The sequence below is a fragment of the Mycteria americana genome, chromosome 2 (assembly GCF_035582795.1).
Source record: "Mycteria americana isolate JAX WOST 10 ecotype Jacksonville Zoo and Gardens chromosome 2, USCA_MyAme_1.0, whole genome shotgun sequence".
In the NCBI taxonomy this organism is placed as follows: Eukaryota; Metazoa; Chordata; class Aves; order Ciconiiformes; family Ciconiidae; genus Mycteria; species Mycteria americana.
Window position 1 is genome coordinate 170993024 of NC_134366.1, and position 20586 is coordinate 171013609.

The 20586-nt window shown below is 41.0% G+C and overlaps 1 protein-coding gene across 8 annotated transcripts in view; it reads right to left on the reverse strand.

Annotated features, from left to right (window-relative positions):
• The window catches only part of PTK2 (protein tyrosine kinase 2), a 234230-nt gene that overhangs the window by 70952 nt on the left and 142692 nt on the right, over window positions 1-20586 (reverse strand). For all 8 annotated transcript variants that reach the window (XM_075495342.1, XM_075495336.1, XM_075495337.1 and 5 more), the window contains 5 exons: window positions 19975-20052; window positions 18851-18958; window positions 17479-17596; window positions 5804-5834; window positions 3304-3356 (listed from right to left, as the gene is read on the reverse strand). In XM_075495342.1, the coding sequence (XP_075351457.1) occupies window positions 3304-3356; window positions 5804-5834; window positions 17479-17596; window positions 18851-18958; window positions 19975-20052 (388 nt within the window). The remainder of the gene's footprint in view (window positions 1-3303; window positions 3357-5803; window positions 5835-17478; window positions 17597-18850; window positions 18959-19974; window positions 20053-20586) is intronic.

The following is a 20586-nucleotide window of genomic DNA, read 5'->3' on the forward strand; positions in this document are numbered from 1 at the left end:
GCTTTTTATTTATAATCCTCCACACACGCAAACGTAAAATTTGAGGGATAAAATTATTACTATGCTTTAAAAAATGGGGGAAGTCTGGCAGGCATCTTGCTTGCGCACACAGCGAAAGACAGTGCCCACTGCAAGGAACATATAATTTGAAGAAGCAAGGCAGACAAATAATACCAGAAGAAACAGAAAAAGAAGCATGCAGTAAGAGGTGTGTGGTGAAACCTGGTTCAGTGACACACAGCTGTTAAGAGAAGCCACTTCTTGGCTCCCAGGTCCAGCAATCTGCTGCTTGGGTTCCTGAAACCAACTTCACCCTTCACTAGTTTACAAAGGCCTTTATTTAGGGGGGGGGGGGGGGGGGGGGGGGGAGGAATTAAAACCCCTCTATCTTTGTATGTTTTGGAATATTGAAACACTTGGAAAGAACAAGTTTTAATTTCACTAGACCAGAAATATTTCAAGGTACGTTAATAAATATTTCAAAAAGAAAGACACAGTGTCTTTCATTAACAGGCTCATTTTTAAACCTACAAAACTTCAGACAAATACCTGAACTTCTAGACCACCAAATCATGTTCCACACTCGTTTTTGGCTATTGCTGGTTTCCCCAAAGTGTGGTGGGGAACTCACTGTGAAACTTTCCTTTAGAGCTAAGGGTATTAATGTTATAAATATGCCTGACTGCTTAATTTTCCTGCTGAATACGTGTCTCAGATTTTTGCTATTCAGCTTCAGCATTGGAAGAGGTTAAAACAAAGAATAGCAATCTCACTGAAAACAAACAGCAGAGTTAATTTATGATTTAAACCATCAAAGGCATGAAGGATGTTACAGCTGTCAGTGAGTTATAAAAGCTCGTCTTATTTGAAGCCTTTAGCTCCAAGTCCTTTAAATGTCACCAGAGAAAAGCTCTTGTTCTGCAAACCAAGATAGCACCACCCACAGCTGGCTTTGCACTGGATGCTGTCAGCTGTCAGACTCTGTTGACCTGTAACTCTCGGGTTAACTGAACATTATGTACATCTGTTGCCTCCGTTGTTCCATACTGATGGATCAGTTACAAGTGACAACAGGAGTGACACTTCTTCACATCTACATGAAGTATTACTTCATTTATAACAAGTTGATTCCTTTGGGGACTCAGAGATTCTTACAGAAAGCACCTCCCGAGGAAAAACCCTTATCACACAACTTCATCTCAACAATCTGCTTGTGGTTTAAATTTAATATACTAACATCCATGCCACACTCGATGCATTTCAAATAATTTTGGGGCAAAAAACCCCAAATCAAAACAAAAAAAAAGTATGCCAGCGTTCTGTGTACCCTTATTAAAAAGAAGAACCCTTGAGCATGAATAATAAATGCAATGGCTTGAATCGTTCCAGTATTATGTCAGTGTTTCCAGTGGTTTGTAACACGGTATAAAAAACAAGAATCAAGCACAATGATTTCATTGTGGAAAGATACAAAACCTTACTACAATACAAGAAAAATACCTAATTGGTTTTGATTTCAGTATTGGAAAGAAAGGGAGGGACATTTGCTGGTATAATGTGATTGTTTTGCTTATGGCATCAGGAGCCAGCTTTGCGCCTTACAGCTTCCTCGACAGTCACTTGGAACAACCAGCTCATCTCCAGTGCTGCTACTTCTGTTTCTTCCGTGGTGCTACAGCAAAGCTCTCGTTTTCCCATCACTGACCTTTATGTGACACCCTAAATGCCAGAGTTACATGGTATTATAACTCACTTCACTACATTAATATCAAAACACTACTTCAGAAGAGTAGAGGAGAAGCGAGTTTGTGCTCCGACACACAACAGTACTTCAGATATAATGCATCAAGCAAAAGATACCTAAATTTGCAAAGTCGAAGTGACAGCAATGAAGGATCATGAAGTAAACATTTATTACTGCTTTTAATAGTAAAAGTATATCAGCATTCTTACAAAAAATGAAAGGGTGAAAATTTGAGGTGGCAGGGGTGTATGACTATTTTGTCCGGAAGATTAGCTTATTTTTGTGTGAGTAGAGTGATTAAAAAGCACAGCACTAATCACTTTAAAAAAATCAACTTTTTCTAACAGCTAAAATGAGCCACACAGGTAAGAATCAAGAGAGAACATGCTGACCATGCTTCATGCTTATCTGCCATGCTTGCTTGATAGGTACTGAAGGAAGAAGAGCTGCTATTTGACTCTGAGAGATAACAGTAACTGATGAAGCTCTATTACACCTCTGCAGCTTGATACACATTTTAATTCCAGATCCTCTCATCTATTTTCTTGCACAAGGTCTGTTTACTTGGGCTTCCTATGCCAAGGGGTGAATCTCAAACATCTTTAAAAAAAGGTTAAGGGTGGGGAAAGAAATCTGAAAAGTAGGAAATTAATTAAACATCTACGTATCTTTCCTCCTTCTTGAATGAAATATGTTGGGTTGTTGAATATGTGCCACTAAGTGCTCACATAAATGTTAAAGTGGGGCTGTAACCTCCCTATAAGTCAGAGGTGGATGCTCCAGTGGGTCACAATATTGGTTCCTGAAGTTCATGGCCAAATACCAGAAATCTATAGGAACATATCATAATATCAATACATATTTGCATTGAAAATTTCCTTAATAAATATTATGCATAATGATCTAGAAAAGTATTTTCTACTAAGACACTGAATCAATCCCTCCAAAGGATTTTTCTTAAGATTCTGTAAAAGAAAAATGTTCTCTCAACTATAAAAACTTAAAAAACTCCACAGTAACTAACAAAAATCTTAGAAGCCTATAAGCTACAGAAACAACATGTATTACCTCACATGCTCATCCTTCAATTAACTTGTGATTTTCAATAGCAAAAATTAAGTGCTTTGATCTAAACAGCAGCTACAAAAAAATAGCTATTAAGTTTCTTCTTTCTGAAAAGTGATGATTAATATTTAATTGCCTATTTTCACTTTTCAAAGCTGCTCCTTCATAATTAACACATACTCAGGTAATTTAAGTTCTAGCCCACGACATTCTACTTCATTACAAAGCTAAGTGAAAATATTGACAAGCAGCCTTGCTTTGAAGTATTCTGGCTCTACGTTACTGCACGGATACGGCTGCTCTCGCAAGTGACTCTGCATAGTATAGCTGCAAAAAGTTTCTCTTTAGAAACTGCACTACAAAGGCAGCACAGCTACGGTCTTGGGAAAGTCAATAGCCATGTAGAAAGAAGTCAGCTAAGTGCGAGTGAAAAATCTGCATAACCATCTGCTAGTTTTATAAATAAACTTGCATTTTTTTTTTATGAGCCTTACCTGACACAGAGACTGTGTGTGACCTTACTCCTTGCTTCTCATTGTTGGCCAGCCTGTAAAACAGAGGTTGGAATCGCTGAATGCTGTACATTCTTCACGGTCACATACACTGGGAATTGATCCTAACAGGGCACCTACTGTAATTAGCAGGGCCAATCCATTTCCCACAGTGACAGATTTTGAGGGGGAGAAAAGTCAGAAAGGAATCTACCATTTCAAACCCATCTGGGGGAGTAAGAGCGGAAAGAATGCATTACCATTTTAATTAGCATATTGATTTGCAACGACAGAGCGAATTTCCAGGAAAAAATGAAACTCGAGTTTTACAAACTTTTAAGATCAAGCCATGCATGTCTAAACTTTGTCAATATACGTAACTTGGTGGTGCTTCTACTTTACTGGAAATAAAGTATGAATTGAGTTTTTGTCTGCAAGATGACTTACCCTGTACAACAATTTAACATTGATTTATATGTCAAGTAAACTAAGAAAAACAATTAAATTTAAACGTAGTTAGCTATAAATGTTCATTAGTAACAGAAATGCCAATGAATTCTTCTAAATTTTGTTTTCATGTACATACATAAACATTTTAATGGTAAGACAGCAAGAGTACTGCACTTCATGCTTTCAGAAATCTGGAATTTCATCTGGCAAAGGCAAATCTTTCCAGATGCAAGATGGTGTTGGGTAGTAGTTTTATGTATTTGACAAAAGCTCATTCCTCTGCTGCCAGACTTAAGAGCATATGTGGTGCCCTTGTTTAAACAGACTCGGGCATAGAAATTCAGTTTTGGTAAACTGCCCCAAAAATGGAAAGAAACTTTTCCTTCAAACCTTATTTTATCCCAGAAATCCCTATAAACAAAAAAAGGACAACATTTATGTAATTAGAAAGTTATTTTGCGTTTCTCAGTTGTATCTATTTAAGTAAAAACAAATTCTCCTCTTCCATAGGAATGCACACTAAGTGTACCAATTTTACTGCTTTCAGCCTCGACTTTCATTTCTTTTCCTCCCTGCATTTTAACTCCTCTCTTTCTGCACCATGAGAAAGCTACCTGGCTAGCGAGGACTGCAGAAGGACCTGTGAAGGAAGAGCAACCACTAGTATCTAAGTGGCTAGTTTCTTGCAGATTCAGGAACAACTTGTGTTCCATACTCCACCCCATAGTTAAAAAAGTAATAATAATAATTCTGGACTCCTTCCAGGAACCAAGGAACAAACAGAATGAGGTGGCTGCGTCAAAGTAGGCACAGTCCCTGTGTACCAAAGGAAAAAGGAAGAGATAAGTCACTATAAACTGCTATGTTTCATTTGGTCTTTCAACAGTTATCTCCTGCTACTAGATACTGGTGATACTGCCTGATAAGGTTCAAGGAGAACCATTTGATGAGACATGGCTTTAAACTGGGTCTGAATGTGGCTACTGAGAAAGCAGTCAGCTTACAAACAAGCAAAAAAAAAAAGTGGCTTGGTTAGAGGACTAAGGTTTAGGAGGCCACAATAAGAAACTGCACATGGAAAGGGGAGACAACCATCACAACTTGCCAGATGGGATGGAGACCCAGCCACTGACACCAGGAGTGTAGAGAATCAGCAGGAAGAATTAGCAAGTTTGCCTACCACTGCGTTATGGACTACCAACTCCAACAACATAAGAAGCATTCTTAGTTCACACAGAGCTAGCTTAGAAGTCTCTTCTTGTTTACCTTAAAGCTTAGGAACGAGAAAAATGCAGAGAGGTATCTTAGCATACTTTATGTAAGACTTATTAGATGCAGATAGCATGTCTCAGAACACCATACAGTATCACCATAAAACTAGCCAGAAAAAAAAATGCAACTCTATTTGCCTGATATAAATTAGCATTTTCTACAAATCCATAATTACTGTCAGAGAAGAATTTTTCTACATTACTATATTTTTAAAAAGAGACTAAAAAGTATTTGCTATGTAAATGATATTTTTTATTACATTGGACCTAAAGATCCCAACTTAGACTAGCCCCATTATGGAAATTTTATTAACAAAAGGTGACATGACAGATTTATGATAGGAGAAAAAAAATACTTTCTGTATTTCACATAAGCAGAAAAGGGGACAGATAGGAAAAACAAGAGCATAGACTGACTCACAGATTAAAATCACAATTCAAAAGCTGTTTAGCATCACTCCTATAATTAAATTTACTCGTGGACTCAAAATAAATAGCCTGAATCCCAGTCAAGTCTTTTCTAAAACATACTTCTTTTGTTACAGTCTAATATGGTCGATGCATTATGCACTTTTTTCCTCAGATTTTATTTCTGGTATCGTTATAGTTTAATGTTGCATTTATGCCTCATGGTCCCAAATGACCGCCTGCTATTTGTCCTAGAACCCAAAAGCGACAATAAAAATTAAGGACATATAAAAAGTCCTAAAGTGTCACTTAAGCAAAACTATTTTTCAAAACTTTTTTTTTTAATATATACGAAAAGAAAGCATAAAACTTACTTTGGTATTGATGGTAAAGCTCTTTCACCTTCTGTGTAAACAAGAAGAAAACAGGATTACATTTTTTTCAAGTTTCCAAACAACCTCTCTCAATGTACAATACATGCATGCCTGAAACAATAATCATCACAATCTCTCAGGGAACCTTACGTTGATTCAAAACTGTTCTATACATATATTAAGAGCAGCCTATCAACACAACTCCTTCTAACCAGTGATACAGACCTTTTGGCAAACTCTTGTCTGCAAGAACAACATATACAGAATATAAAAGTTCTTTTTTATTCTTAACAAGTAACTCTGATAAATCACCTGCAGAAAGTATGACAGTATCTCATCTCTTCAGTAAGAAAGGCTTTTCTTTTATCGCCAAGATGTGCTAACGTACAAATAAAACAATTGAAGCCAACTTGGACTTCCAAGCAAGACAACTGAAATAAATCATTAAAGCACGTAGCGTATCATATTGATTTCACATTTGGTTGAGATTATACAATAGCAATGATTAGTAGCCAGAGATGAAGCTGGTTTTCTGTAAACTATTTTCAAATCCTTGCCACTCTTTCTTTGATAATGGTATTGTGTAATAAAAGCTTGGATGTACATAATCAAGCTTTTTTTTTTCCCTATTTGATTTGATGAGACACTAGGTATCCTTGTGGGGAAGGATAATGGGGAAGTTACTAATCCTTTAGTAAAACACCAATGATTTACAGTAGATCAAAATATGACAGGAAGGAGAGACAGTGGGCAATTAAAATGGGTATCACTCTCTAAATCGTTGTAGTACTGATAAGGTGACCTGAAAGAAAATGGAAAAGCCACACTTTTAGAAAATGGTGATGCATACTGGTTACAGAAAAATAATGTAAATTCTAGTTTGTTCTCATGCTATGTTAAAATATCTTAAATTTCCAGACCTTATAAAAGAAAACTACAGTTTCACCTTTGTGTATTATGGGACTGAGTAGAGAAATGCCCAACATGCAGATGCCACGCTCAACATGGCAAACTACAGTACTTTGTTACAATTTTTTTTCTGTCTAAAGGTAGAACAACATAGTTTGGCTCACCAACCTAGGTCTGTTTTTAAGTTTATTTGAAACAGTTTAAATCATAGATGATGCTAACAGCATGGCTTGTGAAGTTCACAGAGATCTATTTTCTGTTTCCTACAATTTTGCTGTACTTACACCAATCAGGTCTATTGCTTCCATGCTAAATTTCTGCTGCAGGCTGACTGGCTTTTAGGGGACTGATCAGACCTTTTAACATTAAGAAAAACTGAAGACCCCTTTGGAAATTGCCCAAGCCTGTGTAGTTTCACGCAGGGATGCACTACGAGATGGGTGTTGTATCAGGATGTTTCCTTTCACCATCTCAATGAAAGTCTGCCTAATTTTAGTCAAGCTATCAGTTTTTTTCGGGGGGGAAAAAACCCACTGCAGTGCAGGCATGCTCAGCAGAGATCTTACACAGCCTCAGAGTGAAATTCCTCCTCAGCGAGGAGACTCCAGCACTGGACTTGGGCTGCACATGCTCCAAATCAAGCCCAGGGCTACAAAGTCAGATCTTTCCCAGGGGGTTCGGACACGGGAATAGAGAGAGACAGGGTCAATCGTACTTAAAGGTGCTGAAGAACAAGTGGGCCCACCTTAAGTGCAGAAAGGGCGAAAGAGCTGCACCTCAGGATCTGGTGGGGGGCATGTTGAAAAGAAAGATGCAGGAAAGAAGGGAAAAAAGACCTGTGGTTTGGGAGATGACCTAGACCAGCTTGGCAAAGTGACTAGAGCAAGCACCTGAAACCGGAGGGCGGAGGAAGGACAGCAAGATGATACAAGAAGCATGAGGTGGGAGATAACACTATTGTGACATTAGGGTAAACGATACCTTTTGGGAGAGGAAATGAAAGGCAAAGATCCTGAAAGTTAATGTGGAGTGACAAATATCAGATCAGATGCTTGAAGCTAACAGCCTGGCAATAAAAAGAATGCTGGGGGAGGTACCCAAAAAAGAGACACTGGAATGGGCACTATAGGATTCACACTGCATGGAGCTGGGCAAAAGACATCAAGCTTACAGAAACAGGCAGAAGAGTCCTGCCCACTACTGTGCGGGCTTCCCTAGGGTTGTGAAGAAGACTCAAGAACCTTAAGTTACACCTGATATCTACACCAGCTGTCATTGTTATTTGTGAATACAACCCATGTTCTAGTTTACATCACAGAATCACAGAATCATATAGGTTGGAAAAGACCTTTAAGATCATCGAGTCAACCATAAACCTAACACTACCAAGACCACCACTATACCGTGTCCCTAAGCACCTCATCCAAACGTCCTTTAAATACCTCCAGGGATGGCGACTCAACCACTTCCCTGGGCAGCCTGTTCCAATGCTTGATAACCCTCTCGGTGAAGTAAAATTTCCTAATATCCAGTCTAAACCTCCCCTGGCGCAACTTGAGGCCATTTCCTCTCGTCCTTTCACTTGTTACCTGGGAGAAGAGACCGACCCCCACCTCTCTACAACCTCCTTTCAGGTAGTTGGAGAGAGCAGTAAGGTCTCCCCTCAGCCTCCTCTTCTCCAGGCTAAACAACCCCAGTTCCCTCAGCCGCTCCTCAGAAGACTTCTGCTCTAGATCCTTCACCAGCTTCATTGCCCTCCTCTGAACTCGCTCCAGCACCTCAATGTCTCTCTTGTAGTGAGGGGCCCAAAACTGAACACAGTATTTGAGGTGAAACCTCACCAGTGCCGAGTACAGGAGCACGATCACTTCCCTAGTCCTGCTGGCCACACTATTTTTGATACAAGCCAGGATGCTGTTGGCCTTCTTGGCTGCCTGGGCACACTGCTGGCTCATATTCAGGCGGCTGTCCACCAACACCCCCAGATCCTTTTCTGCCTGGCAGCTTTCCAGCCACTCTTCCCCAAGCCTGTAGCGTTGCATGGGGTTGCTGTGGCCCAAGTGCAGGAGCTTGCACTTGGCCTTGTTAAACCTCATACAATTGACCTCAGCCCATCGATCCAGCCTGTCCAGGTCCCTCTGCAGAGCCTTCCTACCCTCCAGCAGATCAACACTCCCACACAACTTGGTGTCATCTGCAAACTTACTGAGGGTGCACTCGATCCCCTCATCCAGATCATTGATAAAGATATTAAACAGAACTGGCCCCAACACAGAGCCCTGGAGAACACCGCTTGTGACCGGCCGCCAACTGGAGTTAACTCCATTCACCACCACTCTTTGGGCCCGGCCATCCAGCCAGTTCTTTACCCAGCGAAGAGTACACCCGTCCAAGCCATGAGCAGCCAGTTTCTCCAGGAGAATGCTGTGGGAAACGGTGTCAAAGGCTTTACTGAAGTCTAGATAGACAACATCCACAGCCTTTCCCTCATCCACTAGGCGGGTCACCTTGTCGTAGAAGGAGATCAGGTTGGTCAAGCAGGACCTGCCTTTCCTGAACCTATGCTGGCTGGGCTTGATCCCTTGGTTATCCTCTACATGCCGTGTGATAGCACTCAGGATGACCTGCTCCATCAGCTTCCCTGGTACCGAGGTCAGGCTGACAGGTCTGTAGTCCCCCGGGTCCTCCTTCCAGCCCTTCTTGAAGATGGGTGTCACATTCGCTAATCTCCAGTCAGCAGGGACCTCCCCAGTTAGCCAGGACTGCTGGTAAATGATGGAAAGGGGCTTGGTGAACACATCTGTCAGTTCCCTCAGTACTCTCGGGTGGATCTCATCAGGCCCCATAGACTTGTGAGTGTCTAAGTGGTGCAGCAGGTCACTCACCATTTCCCCCTGGATTATGGGGGCTCCATTCTGGTCCCCGTCCCTATCTTCCAACTCCAGGGGCTGGGTACCCAGAGAACAATTGGCCCTGCTATTAAAGACTGAGGCAAAGAAGGCATTAAGTACCTCAGCCTTTTCCTCATCCTTGGTCACTGTGTTCCCTCCCCCGTCTCCTAGGGGCTGGAGATTCTCCTTACCTCTCCTTTTGCTGCTAATGTATTTGAAGAAGTGTTTTTTGTTGTCTTTTACAGCAGCAGCCAGATTGAGCTCTAGCTCAGCTTTGGCCCTTCTAGTTTTCTCCCTGCACAACCTTGCTACACCTTTGTAGTCCTCCTGAGTTGCCTGCCCCTTCTTCCAGAGGTCATAGACTCTCCTCTTTTTCCTGAGTTCGAGCCAGAGCTCTCTAGTCAGCCAGGCCAGTCTTCTTCCCTGCCGGCTCGTCTTTCGGCACCTGGGGACAGCCTGCTCTTGTGCCTTTAGGACTTCCTCCTTAAAGAATGTCCAGCCTTCCTGGACCCCTTTGCCCATAAGGGCTGCCTCCCAGGGGACTCTCTCGACCAGTCTCCTAAACAGGCCGAAGTCTGCCCTCCGGAAGTCTAAGGTGGCAGTTTTGCTGACCCCCCTTGCCGCTTCTCCATGTATCAAAGACTCTATCATTTTGCGATCACTCTGCCCAAGACGGCCTCCAACCATTACATGGCTCACAAGTCCTTCAAGTTATGATGCTACTGTAAGTTATTCCAACACTGCTCCTACGTTTGGCAATGGATTTAATGGTTTAGATGTTGCTGATGAATCACGTGTGTTACTAGTAAAACATACTGGTAGTCCGTTGGTTTTAACACTTGGGAAATAACACAAACATACAAACCTCTGTGTTAAAATAACTTTATTAAACTGCAAAGTTAACTTCATCATTTGATACTTTTAAATCAAGATAACTGGTGCACAATTAATGAGCAGCTATTCAAAATAATTCTCCTTGCTGTTTAATATGTAGCACCACCGCACATCAACTGCACGCTATTCAAATTGTATTCTAAAGATAGAACTTTTAATTTCCTCTAGGTTTTTTTTTGTGCAGAGCACATCAGTATCATATTTGGGGACTTCAGAAACATGACTGAATGATTTTGTAACACTTGCAGGGCCACACTGCTTCCTATGTTCAAAGTATTGACCTCAGCTGCAGATCAGATTGTTTCCCTCTCCTGCAAATGGAGACCCCAACCTCTAAAAAAAGTGAGAAATACCATAGGAGGCAACTGCTAGTGTATGCTGAAACCAATTGCTACCTATCAAAAAGGATCTGAGAGAGATAAAGATAGAATCTAACTTTTCAGTCCAGTATTAAATTTCCTTAACCATGAGATTCCCATTCTGTTCTTGCAAGTCCTTACTTCACTTAACTAAACAGCTTCCTATTGGTGCAAAATATAAAGCGAGGATGGTAAAAAAACACCTCTTTCACAACAAAATCCTGCTTCCATTTTAATAGTAAACCCATTCTACACGTTTTGTAAGATAAGGAGAATGTGAATAGAAGTGGTATTCTCTAGTTAGTTGAGGAGTAGTAGTATGATATAGTTAACGAGTAGAGTGTGACAAAGGTGCAAGGAATTGAAGATGGCTGGAAAATGGTGAGAGGAAATGATGGGGATGGAGAGAGAAAAGCAGAGACTCTACCCCAAGTTAAATGTTTGTTTCCAGATTGCCTGGAGAAACAGGCAGCATGCATGGGTCCAATATAACTAAAACCCCCATTATTTCTGATCATTTTCCTTTTCACTGTCCTTTGCCAAGTTCCATGAGGCATGACTGATTTTGTTCTCATTAGTAGCAGAGCAACGCACTGTCATGCACTGACCAGAACTGAGCCCTTGTCCTCTGGGTTGACGGGGGTGGGAGAGGTGGACAACGCACACTCAGCCCTGGGGAGAAGGAAAGACCACATGGCACCGCTCTTAAGCCACAATCTGATGTATGCATTGACTGGCTACACGGACGACATCCCCCTTTTGGCTGCTGGAGATATGCGTCAAGCGGAGGGCGAGAAACGGACAGGGAGAACTGGAGAAGTAAGTATATCTAAAAAAAAAAGGCAGCCAGAAATAAAAACCTACTATCAAATAGTATTAGAGATGCCTCCCCTTTCACAGAAGATTCAAGAAAAATCCATCTGCATGGAACTACTGTTGAAACGGCATATCAAAGCTGATCTTATATGCCGACATGCTTTCTGGATACAAACTGCTCACTTCAGGCAGCATTTCCCAAGTTGGTGCTCATCTGTTTACAGCTTATATCCCAAATAAAATATGAAACATTCATTAGTACCCTGGTAGGTCTGAAGTCAAAATTTGCTACTAACAGCATCCCAGTAAAAGCATATGTTGTTTTTCACAAGCTGAAACCCACAACATTTCGCCCAATTCTATATTCAGTTAAAAAATGGGATATGCATGATTGTATTGGGGTGTCTATGCCCAAGTGTTGGGGGGGGGGCTGTAGGGTGGCCTCTGTGAGGAGAGGCCAGGGCTGCCCCATGCCACACACAGCCAGTTCCAGCCGGCTCCAAGGGCCCCACCGCAGGACACAGCTGAGCCCCTCAGCCAAGCTGGGGGTGCCTGGGGGAAAAGAGGTTTCCGAAAGGGCACAAGGCGGCAGAGGCAGAGGAGGAGGAAGCCAAGGAGGGAGCAGCAGCAGAGGGAGCCCGAGGCCGGAGGAGGAGGAGGGCAGGAGGTGCTGCAGGCCCGCAGCAGGGATCCCCTGCAGCCCCGGAGAGACCCCGCTGGAGCAGAGACCCACCCTGCAGCCCGGGGAGGGCCCCAGGCCGCAGCAGGGGGATATTTCCTGCAGGAGCTGCGGCCGTGGAGAGCCCGGGTGGGAGCAGGTTGTCCCTGAAGGACTGCAGCCCGGGGCAGGGCCCGCGCTGGAGCAGGAGACGGGTGAGGAGGGAGGAGCGGCCGAGAGGAGCTGTGATGGACTGACCGAACCCCCACCCCCATCCCCTGTGTCCCTCATGGGGAGAGGAGTTGGGAGCGAAGGGGTGAAGGTGGGCCTGAAGCAAAGGTGGGGGCGAAGTTGTTCTCAAGTTCTGTCTTTGTTTCTCACTACTCAAATTATTCTAATTGGTAATCATAGAATCATTAAGGTTGGAAAAGACCTCTAGGATCATCTAGTCCAACTGTCAACCCAACACCTCCATGCCTGCTAAACCATGTCCCAAAGTGCCACGTCTACATGTTTTTTTGAACTCCTCCAGGGATGGCGACTCCACCACCTCTCTGGGCAGCCTGTTCCAATGCTTGACAACACTTTCAGTGAAGAAATTTTTCCTAATATCCAATCTAAACCTCTCCTGATGCAACTTGAGGCCATTTCCTCTCGTCCTATCGCTAGTTACTTGGGAGAAGAGACCGACCCCCACCTCTCTACAACCTCCTTTCAGGTAGCTGTAGAGTGTGATAAGGTCTCCCCTCAGCCTCCTTTTCTCCAGGCTAAACAACCCCAGTTCCCTCAGCCGCTCCTCAGAACACTTGTGCTCCAGACCCTTCACCAGCTTTTTGCACTTCTCTCGACATGCTCCAGCAACTCAATGTCCTTCTTCCACTGAGGGGGGCAGGGGGTAATAAATATAATAAATTAGTTTTCCCCAATTCAAGTCTGTTTTGCCCTTGACAATCATTAGTAAGTGATGTCCCTGCCTTTATCTCAACCCATGAGCTTTCTCATCCTATTTTCTGCCCCTGTCCTGCTGAGGAGGCGGAGTGAGCACGCAGCTGAGGGAGGCTGTTGGCCAGGCTAACCCACTTTTGTGGTGCCCAATGTAGGGCTTCAGGAGTTCAAGACAGCAACAGTAATTGAAAGAGGTAGCGGCCAAAAGTCAGATTGGAGAATACCAGGGAGTGCAATAACTGGGGGGAGCTTGGATGCTGGTGTTGGGAATTTGTCATCATAAAGTGGTGATGGGTCAAGGAGAAGAGTTTTACTGTGTATATACTGTCTTTTTTTTTGCTTTTGTGATGATGATACACTTTTGTGATGATGATTTTGATGTTGGGAATTATTGTTGATGTAAGTGAAGGTCATAAAGAATGTATGAGGATGTATTTTAATGGTAATTACCAAGTGTGTGTGTGTCAGAGGCAAGGGGTGGAATGGTATGGAGGCAGCTGTGACCAGCACAGGGCAACCCCTGGTCTGTGCCCACAGTGGCCACCCCTGCAGCCCCACCACTACCAAAACCTTGGCACGTACACCCAGATCTTTCCACCACTTCTATAACCCCTGGCTCCAGGAGACATGAAAAGAACTCTCAAGTATTTTGATTTACCACAATGTAAACTGGCCTCACCTGACTGAAATTATTGCAAAAGCAAAATCAGTGAAGGGTCAAATTAACCAAAGTGGTAACAGTATCGTAAGAATTAGAATACATGTTGCCATTCCTTTAAAATGGAAACAGTGCTCATGGTTAATTTGTGTGAAAACAGAAAACACTTATTTGGAGAACTTAATGGATTATTTAATTTTGGTATTCTAAAACTCAAAATTATGAGTGTTCATTTAGCTGTAATCCTTTCAGATTCAAAGGGAATGTTTCAATGTAAAGGTGAGTTCTGGTATAAAGGAATGACAATCAGGTAACTATTTCAGTTGCTCAGGTGTTTTTTTCCAGAGTCTCTTTAGCCTTTTATAAGAGTTTTGACAACTTGGCATTATCTATAAAGCTTGTTTAAAGTGATTAACAGCTACAAAATTCAGCCACTAGACTTAGATCACAGGAAAGCTACTTAGTGCATAGTCCAATCAGTCAATAGCGACTTAGTATCAATTTAAGTTTTTATCAGTTGCTTCATTTGTGCTCTTTGCCTGTAAGAGTTAACTGTGATAATGGAAACACAAATATTAAGTTTAAAGTTTCCACATCGGTCTAAAGGGACCTATATACCAAAATATTTATGAAAAATAAAACAAACTGAATGGAAATATGCCAAACACTGTCCAGGTCTTAAATATTACCAAGTGCTCTCACCAAATTAAGAGAAACTGGATTATTAACGGATAGCGAGACAGATGATATCATAAAAACACAGGTTCTTTTAGTAAGCAAGAAGGATAATTTATGAGCAGACTTGCAATAAACATGTAAATTTACAACAAAGAGGGGATGGGAAAGCTCAAAGAGGGGATGGGAAAGCTCAAAGAGGGGAGAAAACACATCTGTTGGATCGAGAGTTGCTACATGATTTGTTTCTGATGTGTCTTGTATAATCAAAGCTCACCATGGGAGGGATCTGGGAATGCAGATCATGGTGGGGACAGCTCTTCTATGAAATGTTTAATTAATATGTTGAGTATTGCTATGTACTTCAAAAAAAGAAATCTCAGATAAAGGAACTCCACAATTTATTTTAACTGGAGGGATTCTCTTAATGTTTGCATAAAGAGGAGTGCTCCCAAAGTGCTCTCTAATGTTTCTTTAACTCAATCACTGCTCATTTGCTCTGTGTTAAAATACACTAATAAGAATACCACACAAATAAACACACTCCATTAAATGCACTGATTTATTTTGCATTCATGCCTACCGGCAAACCACAGTGCAAAGCATAGCTGTGCCTAGTACTGCACAACACATAGAAAAAAATCAGAGATCTTGCCCTTAAGAGAGCTTAGTGAGTCTAGAAGATGTAACAGTTGAATGACAAGGAAGTCAGGTCAGAGGAAGACAAGAATTAGAAATAAAAAGTGCAAACAGAGTGGGTCAATTTTTATTGCCACCTACAGCAGCAGTAAGTCAGGACGCACGTGCCATGCTCATCTTCGATAGCAGTTGTTAGTATGCATCATGAAAAAGTAAGGATTGAAGAGGACATGATAAATCCTGTGGAGATTTTGATTGGGAGCTGCTCCCTTGCTTGGGAAAGAACAGCATAGAGGACAGCAGACCAGGGTTTGGCCGAGAAATGGAAACACACGTGACTGGGGCACAATCAGTGCCACAATGCACTGCACTGGAAGCTTGCACGCTGGATGAACAGAGCTAATACCTGATGAAGGCTTTGACTGCCTGTGGTTGCTGTTGTGATGACAGAACTGGAAATCATCAGGCGGTGGTACTTTGTGGAGTTAAGAGCATTTACGTATAGGTAAGAAAAGGAAAGCCATTCTAACAGGAGAGGAGCAAGCCTATAACAACACTGGCAATGTAGACTGAACATACTCTACATGTGTACCTCTAAAGAAAAAGCAAAGGACAGTGTCAGAGCTATCCATCAACTCAGTATGACTGAGAGGTGGGGAGAGGTAATGTGTTAAGATATGGAAAAGTTTGAAAAGCTCAACTTTGGCTACTATAGTTCAGGTTGAAAAATAGCCAATCCACTGGGTATTAGACGGAAAGTTCTGGGAGTGAATAATAAGGATTGCAACAAACCTCGAACCACAATTTTTCAGAAAAGAGGAGGCACAGAAGACAATCGCTCACAGGTATACACTAGACTAGTGAAATGAAAATCTTGGTTTGTGATGCCTATTTTATTTTTAGAACAATAAACTAGCATTATCACTGATGTTAGCTTATCCTTTTGGTGTCAAATTTTGGTGCCAATGGTTCATCATCATTTAGTTGTGCACTAAGTTGGCTAGAAGAGCTGAATGTGCGTCGAGGGAAGATTTTCCTTCATGTGGAGATAAGGTTGCATGACTAACGCAAATTCTAACAAAGCTGCTTGTGTTGGAGTTAAAGGTTACTCACACATGCTAAGGGTGAGAACTAATAAACAAACGTGCAAATTTAAGAATCATTTGAACAATTACTAAGTGCTGTCAAAACATCTAACACCTTACAACCACATTTCTTCATTACTGAATGACCAAGTTTCAGGTGTTGTTTTTTCTTTTTCTGCCATGCACAGGCAGGATGCTATACATGGACCTCGGAAACACCTGAACTATGTTAATAACATTACCCCATTTGAACAACTACAGACTAGGGAAAACCAGTGGCACAAAAAAGCAAAAATGTGGCTAAAAAGGGACTTGGCTTCAGATTGGACAGCTTCTGGGATAGTTGGTGTACTTTATTTTATTACAAATAGGTAAGAAGGAAATACTTTGTTCATTGTTTTAGAAACCAAAAAAGTTGGGTGAATTTCCCCGAGTAAAGATTAGTACAGGAGGACAGACATTTCCATTCTTAAGCAGGTTTTTTTGGAAGTTTTTCAATAATTAAAGCTAGCCGAAATTAGAAAAAATTCTACTGAAAGTTAATTAAAATTCTCTCTTTAATCCTAGGGGTACCTGCACCCTGGTCTCACTGCTTCCAGCTTGTGGGTTGCTACAAAAACAACTGATCAACACTACAAAATGCATCTCTGCTTTAGTTCTATTTTATGAGAAAAGCTCATAAGACTTCTCTCACAATTTTAATTTTTTAAACAGAGACATTTTGAGTATCTAGGAGGAAGGCAGAAATTTTTAAAAATTATCACTAGTCAGAACATTATCCAAATGCATTCTAACCAACTGCTCTGAATTTCCACTTGTATATTAGGAGATCACATTTCAAGATAACACATCCTTGTTAGGAGTACCTTTAATTACAATTTATTTACAGCTGCTAGTTAAGTTTAGAATAGTGTAAAGCAGTGATTACTGAAAACTAGTCTAATTTATCAGCCATTAAGTAATTTTTGATGGAGTGATATTTACTATCAGTGTTTCTCATAACGAAAATACCTCATGGTTCCTCCCTGAAAGACAAGAGCCTCCAAGTGAGGTTTTTCCCCAACACCTTGTGTCTTCTATTAAAATGCAAAATAATCTATCAGTAGATATGAGCATAGCAACTATGAGAACGAAACATCTCCTTACCTTTCTGTGGCCTGATAATAAAAGATTGCGTAGCTCCATTCACCAGTCGGCAATATCCGTCTATCAAGTCAGCCATATTCTCTGCAATGGTTAAGGATGGTGCTGTCACTGTCAGAGGCTAAAGAAGGAAAAAAACAAGGCACCAACAAAGAGGTATTATTGGAGTTGCAAACACAGAATAGAACAGCTGTGTCATTGCATCTGAACTTTACAGGCACTTGCAAAGAGTAAACAGAAAAATGTGGGTGAGTGAAGAACTATCAGATTCTTGCTTTACCTTTTATGTAGTAAATTTAAAACACGAGGTTCAGAAAGCACAGCTGATAAAACCCTCCACCCAAATGTAATCTTAATCTGGGCTTACTAAGTGGCTTGCTAGCTAAACTTTCAGTCAATCCCTGTTCATTGCAACTGCTATGACTGTTATGGCTATAACTATGACAATTCTGCAGAAGCTGCTTATTCCTTAAAACTCTTACAGGTGGTACATTTTTTCCACCCTTTTGCAGCAATTTATTCTTTGCCCTAAAAGGTAACCTTCCCAATTTCAAAAAAGATTAAAAAAAAAAGACAGTGGAAAAAGAGATGAGACACATACAGACAAGCTATTAATTTTAATACCACCAACATTCATCATCCTCCGCACAGATTTGCCAACTTGCCATCAATCCTCCTCTACCACAGTGACTGTTTTCCAGTGCATTGGACCAAGGAAAAGATTTGATTTCACTTCCAGCTCTGCCTCCAAGTAATAGGAGGGAATAGATTTTCCCTCTTTTGTATTTCCCCTTTTCACAAAAGTGAAATTGCTCAGTTTCCTCTTTGGGACGTAGCATCATATACATATGCAGGCTACTATTAAGTTGCACTTAAGGGCTAGCATTTTTAAATTAAGCTTCTTTTACAAATATCAAAGTATACAAGCACCAGGTGCAAAACCTAAAACACGTAATGAGCTCTAAATCTATTTTTAAAACAAAAATTTTAGACTAGTATAATGACAACTGCTCACACTCAACTTCCCTTTTCCCTTAAAGAACAAGAAAAATCAAACAACTGCAGAATGCCTGGAATGCAAAATGTTACAATATAATGCACTGGCTGTAACTATAGGAGGAGCAAGAGAGTTTAAAAGTAACTGAAGTCTGTGTACACATAAACAGATAGGCAGTCCCCAGCTTAAACATGCACATGCAGAAGTGCAGTATATTTTTAGTATATCATAATTACACTGACAGTAGAAAAATCCAGAAAGTTACAGACCAGAACGAAAGCACAATATACAGAATATCTTCATTAAGAGTATACTAATCTCCATCCCTTCCCAGGAAAACCAAAGCTAGTAAGTTTATCACAACTGTCAATACCATACCTCAGGTGCACCTGCTATCTTGAGTTGCAACATCCCTTTTCTGTCCTTGTCTTCACTGTTTGAATACTGAATAGTTTGCACTTGATTAAAGTCTGCTAGATGAGTCGGCTGCAGAAAGGCAATGGAAAAAGTGGGGAAAATTTCAAAATTACAGCAAAATACTTTGCCTTTATTCCTGATGTTGCAAAAGCACATGAAGACTTTGATCTCCAGATTACCCTTGTAGAAATCTGTTCCTCTGCTTCTCTCTACAGTTTCGTTAGGCTGTGGCTAACAACATATACAAACATCCACAGTACTTGCAAAATGAAACCAAGCACCAAGTTTGCCTACAGAGGTCACTGTTGAGTAACTCAAGGCACATGCTAAAGTACATAGTGGAAACAACCTCTTGGGAGTCAAGACAGAAAGCTCAACAGGTTAACCACATGGAACCTGCACTCACAGCATACTTAACATACCTCCAGACTGCTGTAGAAGGTATATTCTTAGCTGGCCAAGTATTCCTGATCTCCAAACCTTTTCACTACCTTTGAATTAATTTCAACAGAAGTTGGACACGGGCTTCAGTTAAGTCATGATTGTAAAGGTCCCAGACATTTTGCTAGAAGAACCTGTCTGAACATAACTTCCTTGCACCACGGAGGTGTACAGGAAGTACTGTAATACAGTCAAGTATCAGGTAATGAAAAGGCTGGTATGGGTATGAAGTAAAGCAAGTAAGCCAGCAATGACTGCACAAACGCTAAACGCTTAACTGAATAAACAAGCTCTTCATTTACATATTCCTAAGAAAAAGGAAAATAATTTAGAATAATTTGCATGTTTCATTGTTAAAAAGTCACTGCTAATGCTTCCAGTTCTGCAAGTGAGCACTTCACTGGGTACAAAAGCCAACAAATTCAGTGCTAAGGCCGACACTGTCTCTCTACTTAACCCAACTGCATTTTCTCCGATCCCAAATCATGAGTTAATATCTGAATAACAGCTGTATATGCTGAATCTCCTAGCTCTTCTGTGTTTAACTCAAAGATTAGACTCCTCATTCTCTGTGTGAAGTTCCGTTCACAACAGGTCATGGTTGTTAAGACAGTAACTGAGAAAAGAAACAGAAGGAGACTTACATTTGCACCCTTGTCTGTAAGGTAACTGATTCCTTCTTCTGGGCCAATTGCCAGTTCCACTGAAATAATCCAGCTTGACTTCAGAATTGAAGGAGAAAGACAGGGCAAAATTTCAATAGTAAGACAAGACCTTGCTATGGAACACTATCCTCCAATGTTATAATTACAGTTTTTAGTAATTAATCTCTAGAAGCTTTTGAACTCTTCAAACAATTTAAAATATATTAAAATCAAGTAATTCTGTAAGTAGCAAAACTCCTCATGACTGGTTTCCTGGGGATCCCTGCTACTCAAAATGCATTTCCATGTGTTTTATCTTGGGTCTACACGAGAACTATAAATTTCCTATATTTCCTCTTCTCTCCTCATGGACGTTCATGTTCTAATTTCTACTTCAGTGTCTATTTTCACAAAGCTTGCAGACTTAAGGCCCTTTCTCAAAATTTGTTTGAAATTGGTAGAGCTTAAAAGGCATTAGAGGAAAACGTACAAACCGAAGAAGCTGAGAAGTCTCACTTCCTCACGAAACCAGCTTAAAAATTGCTTGACTTTCACAAATGAAGCACCAATAAAAATATTTAATAATGTAAAACTCTTACCACACTAATGAAT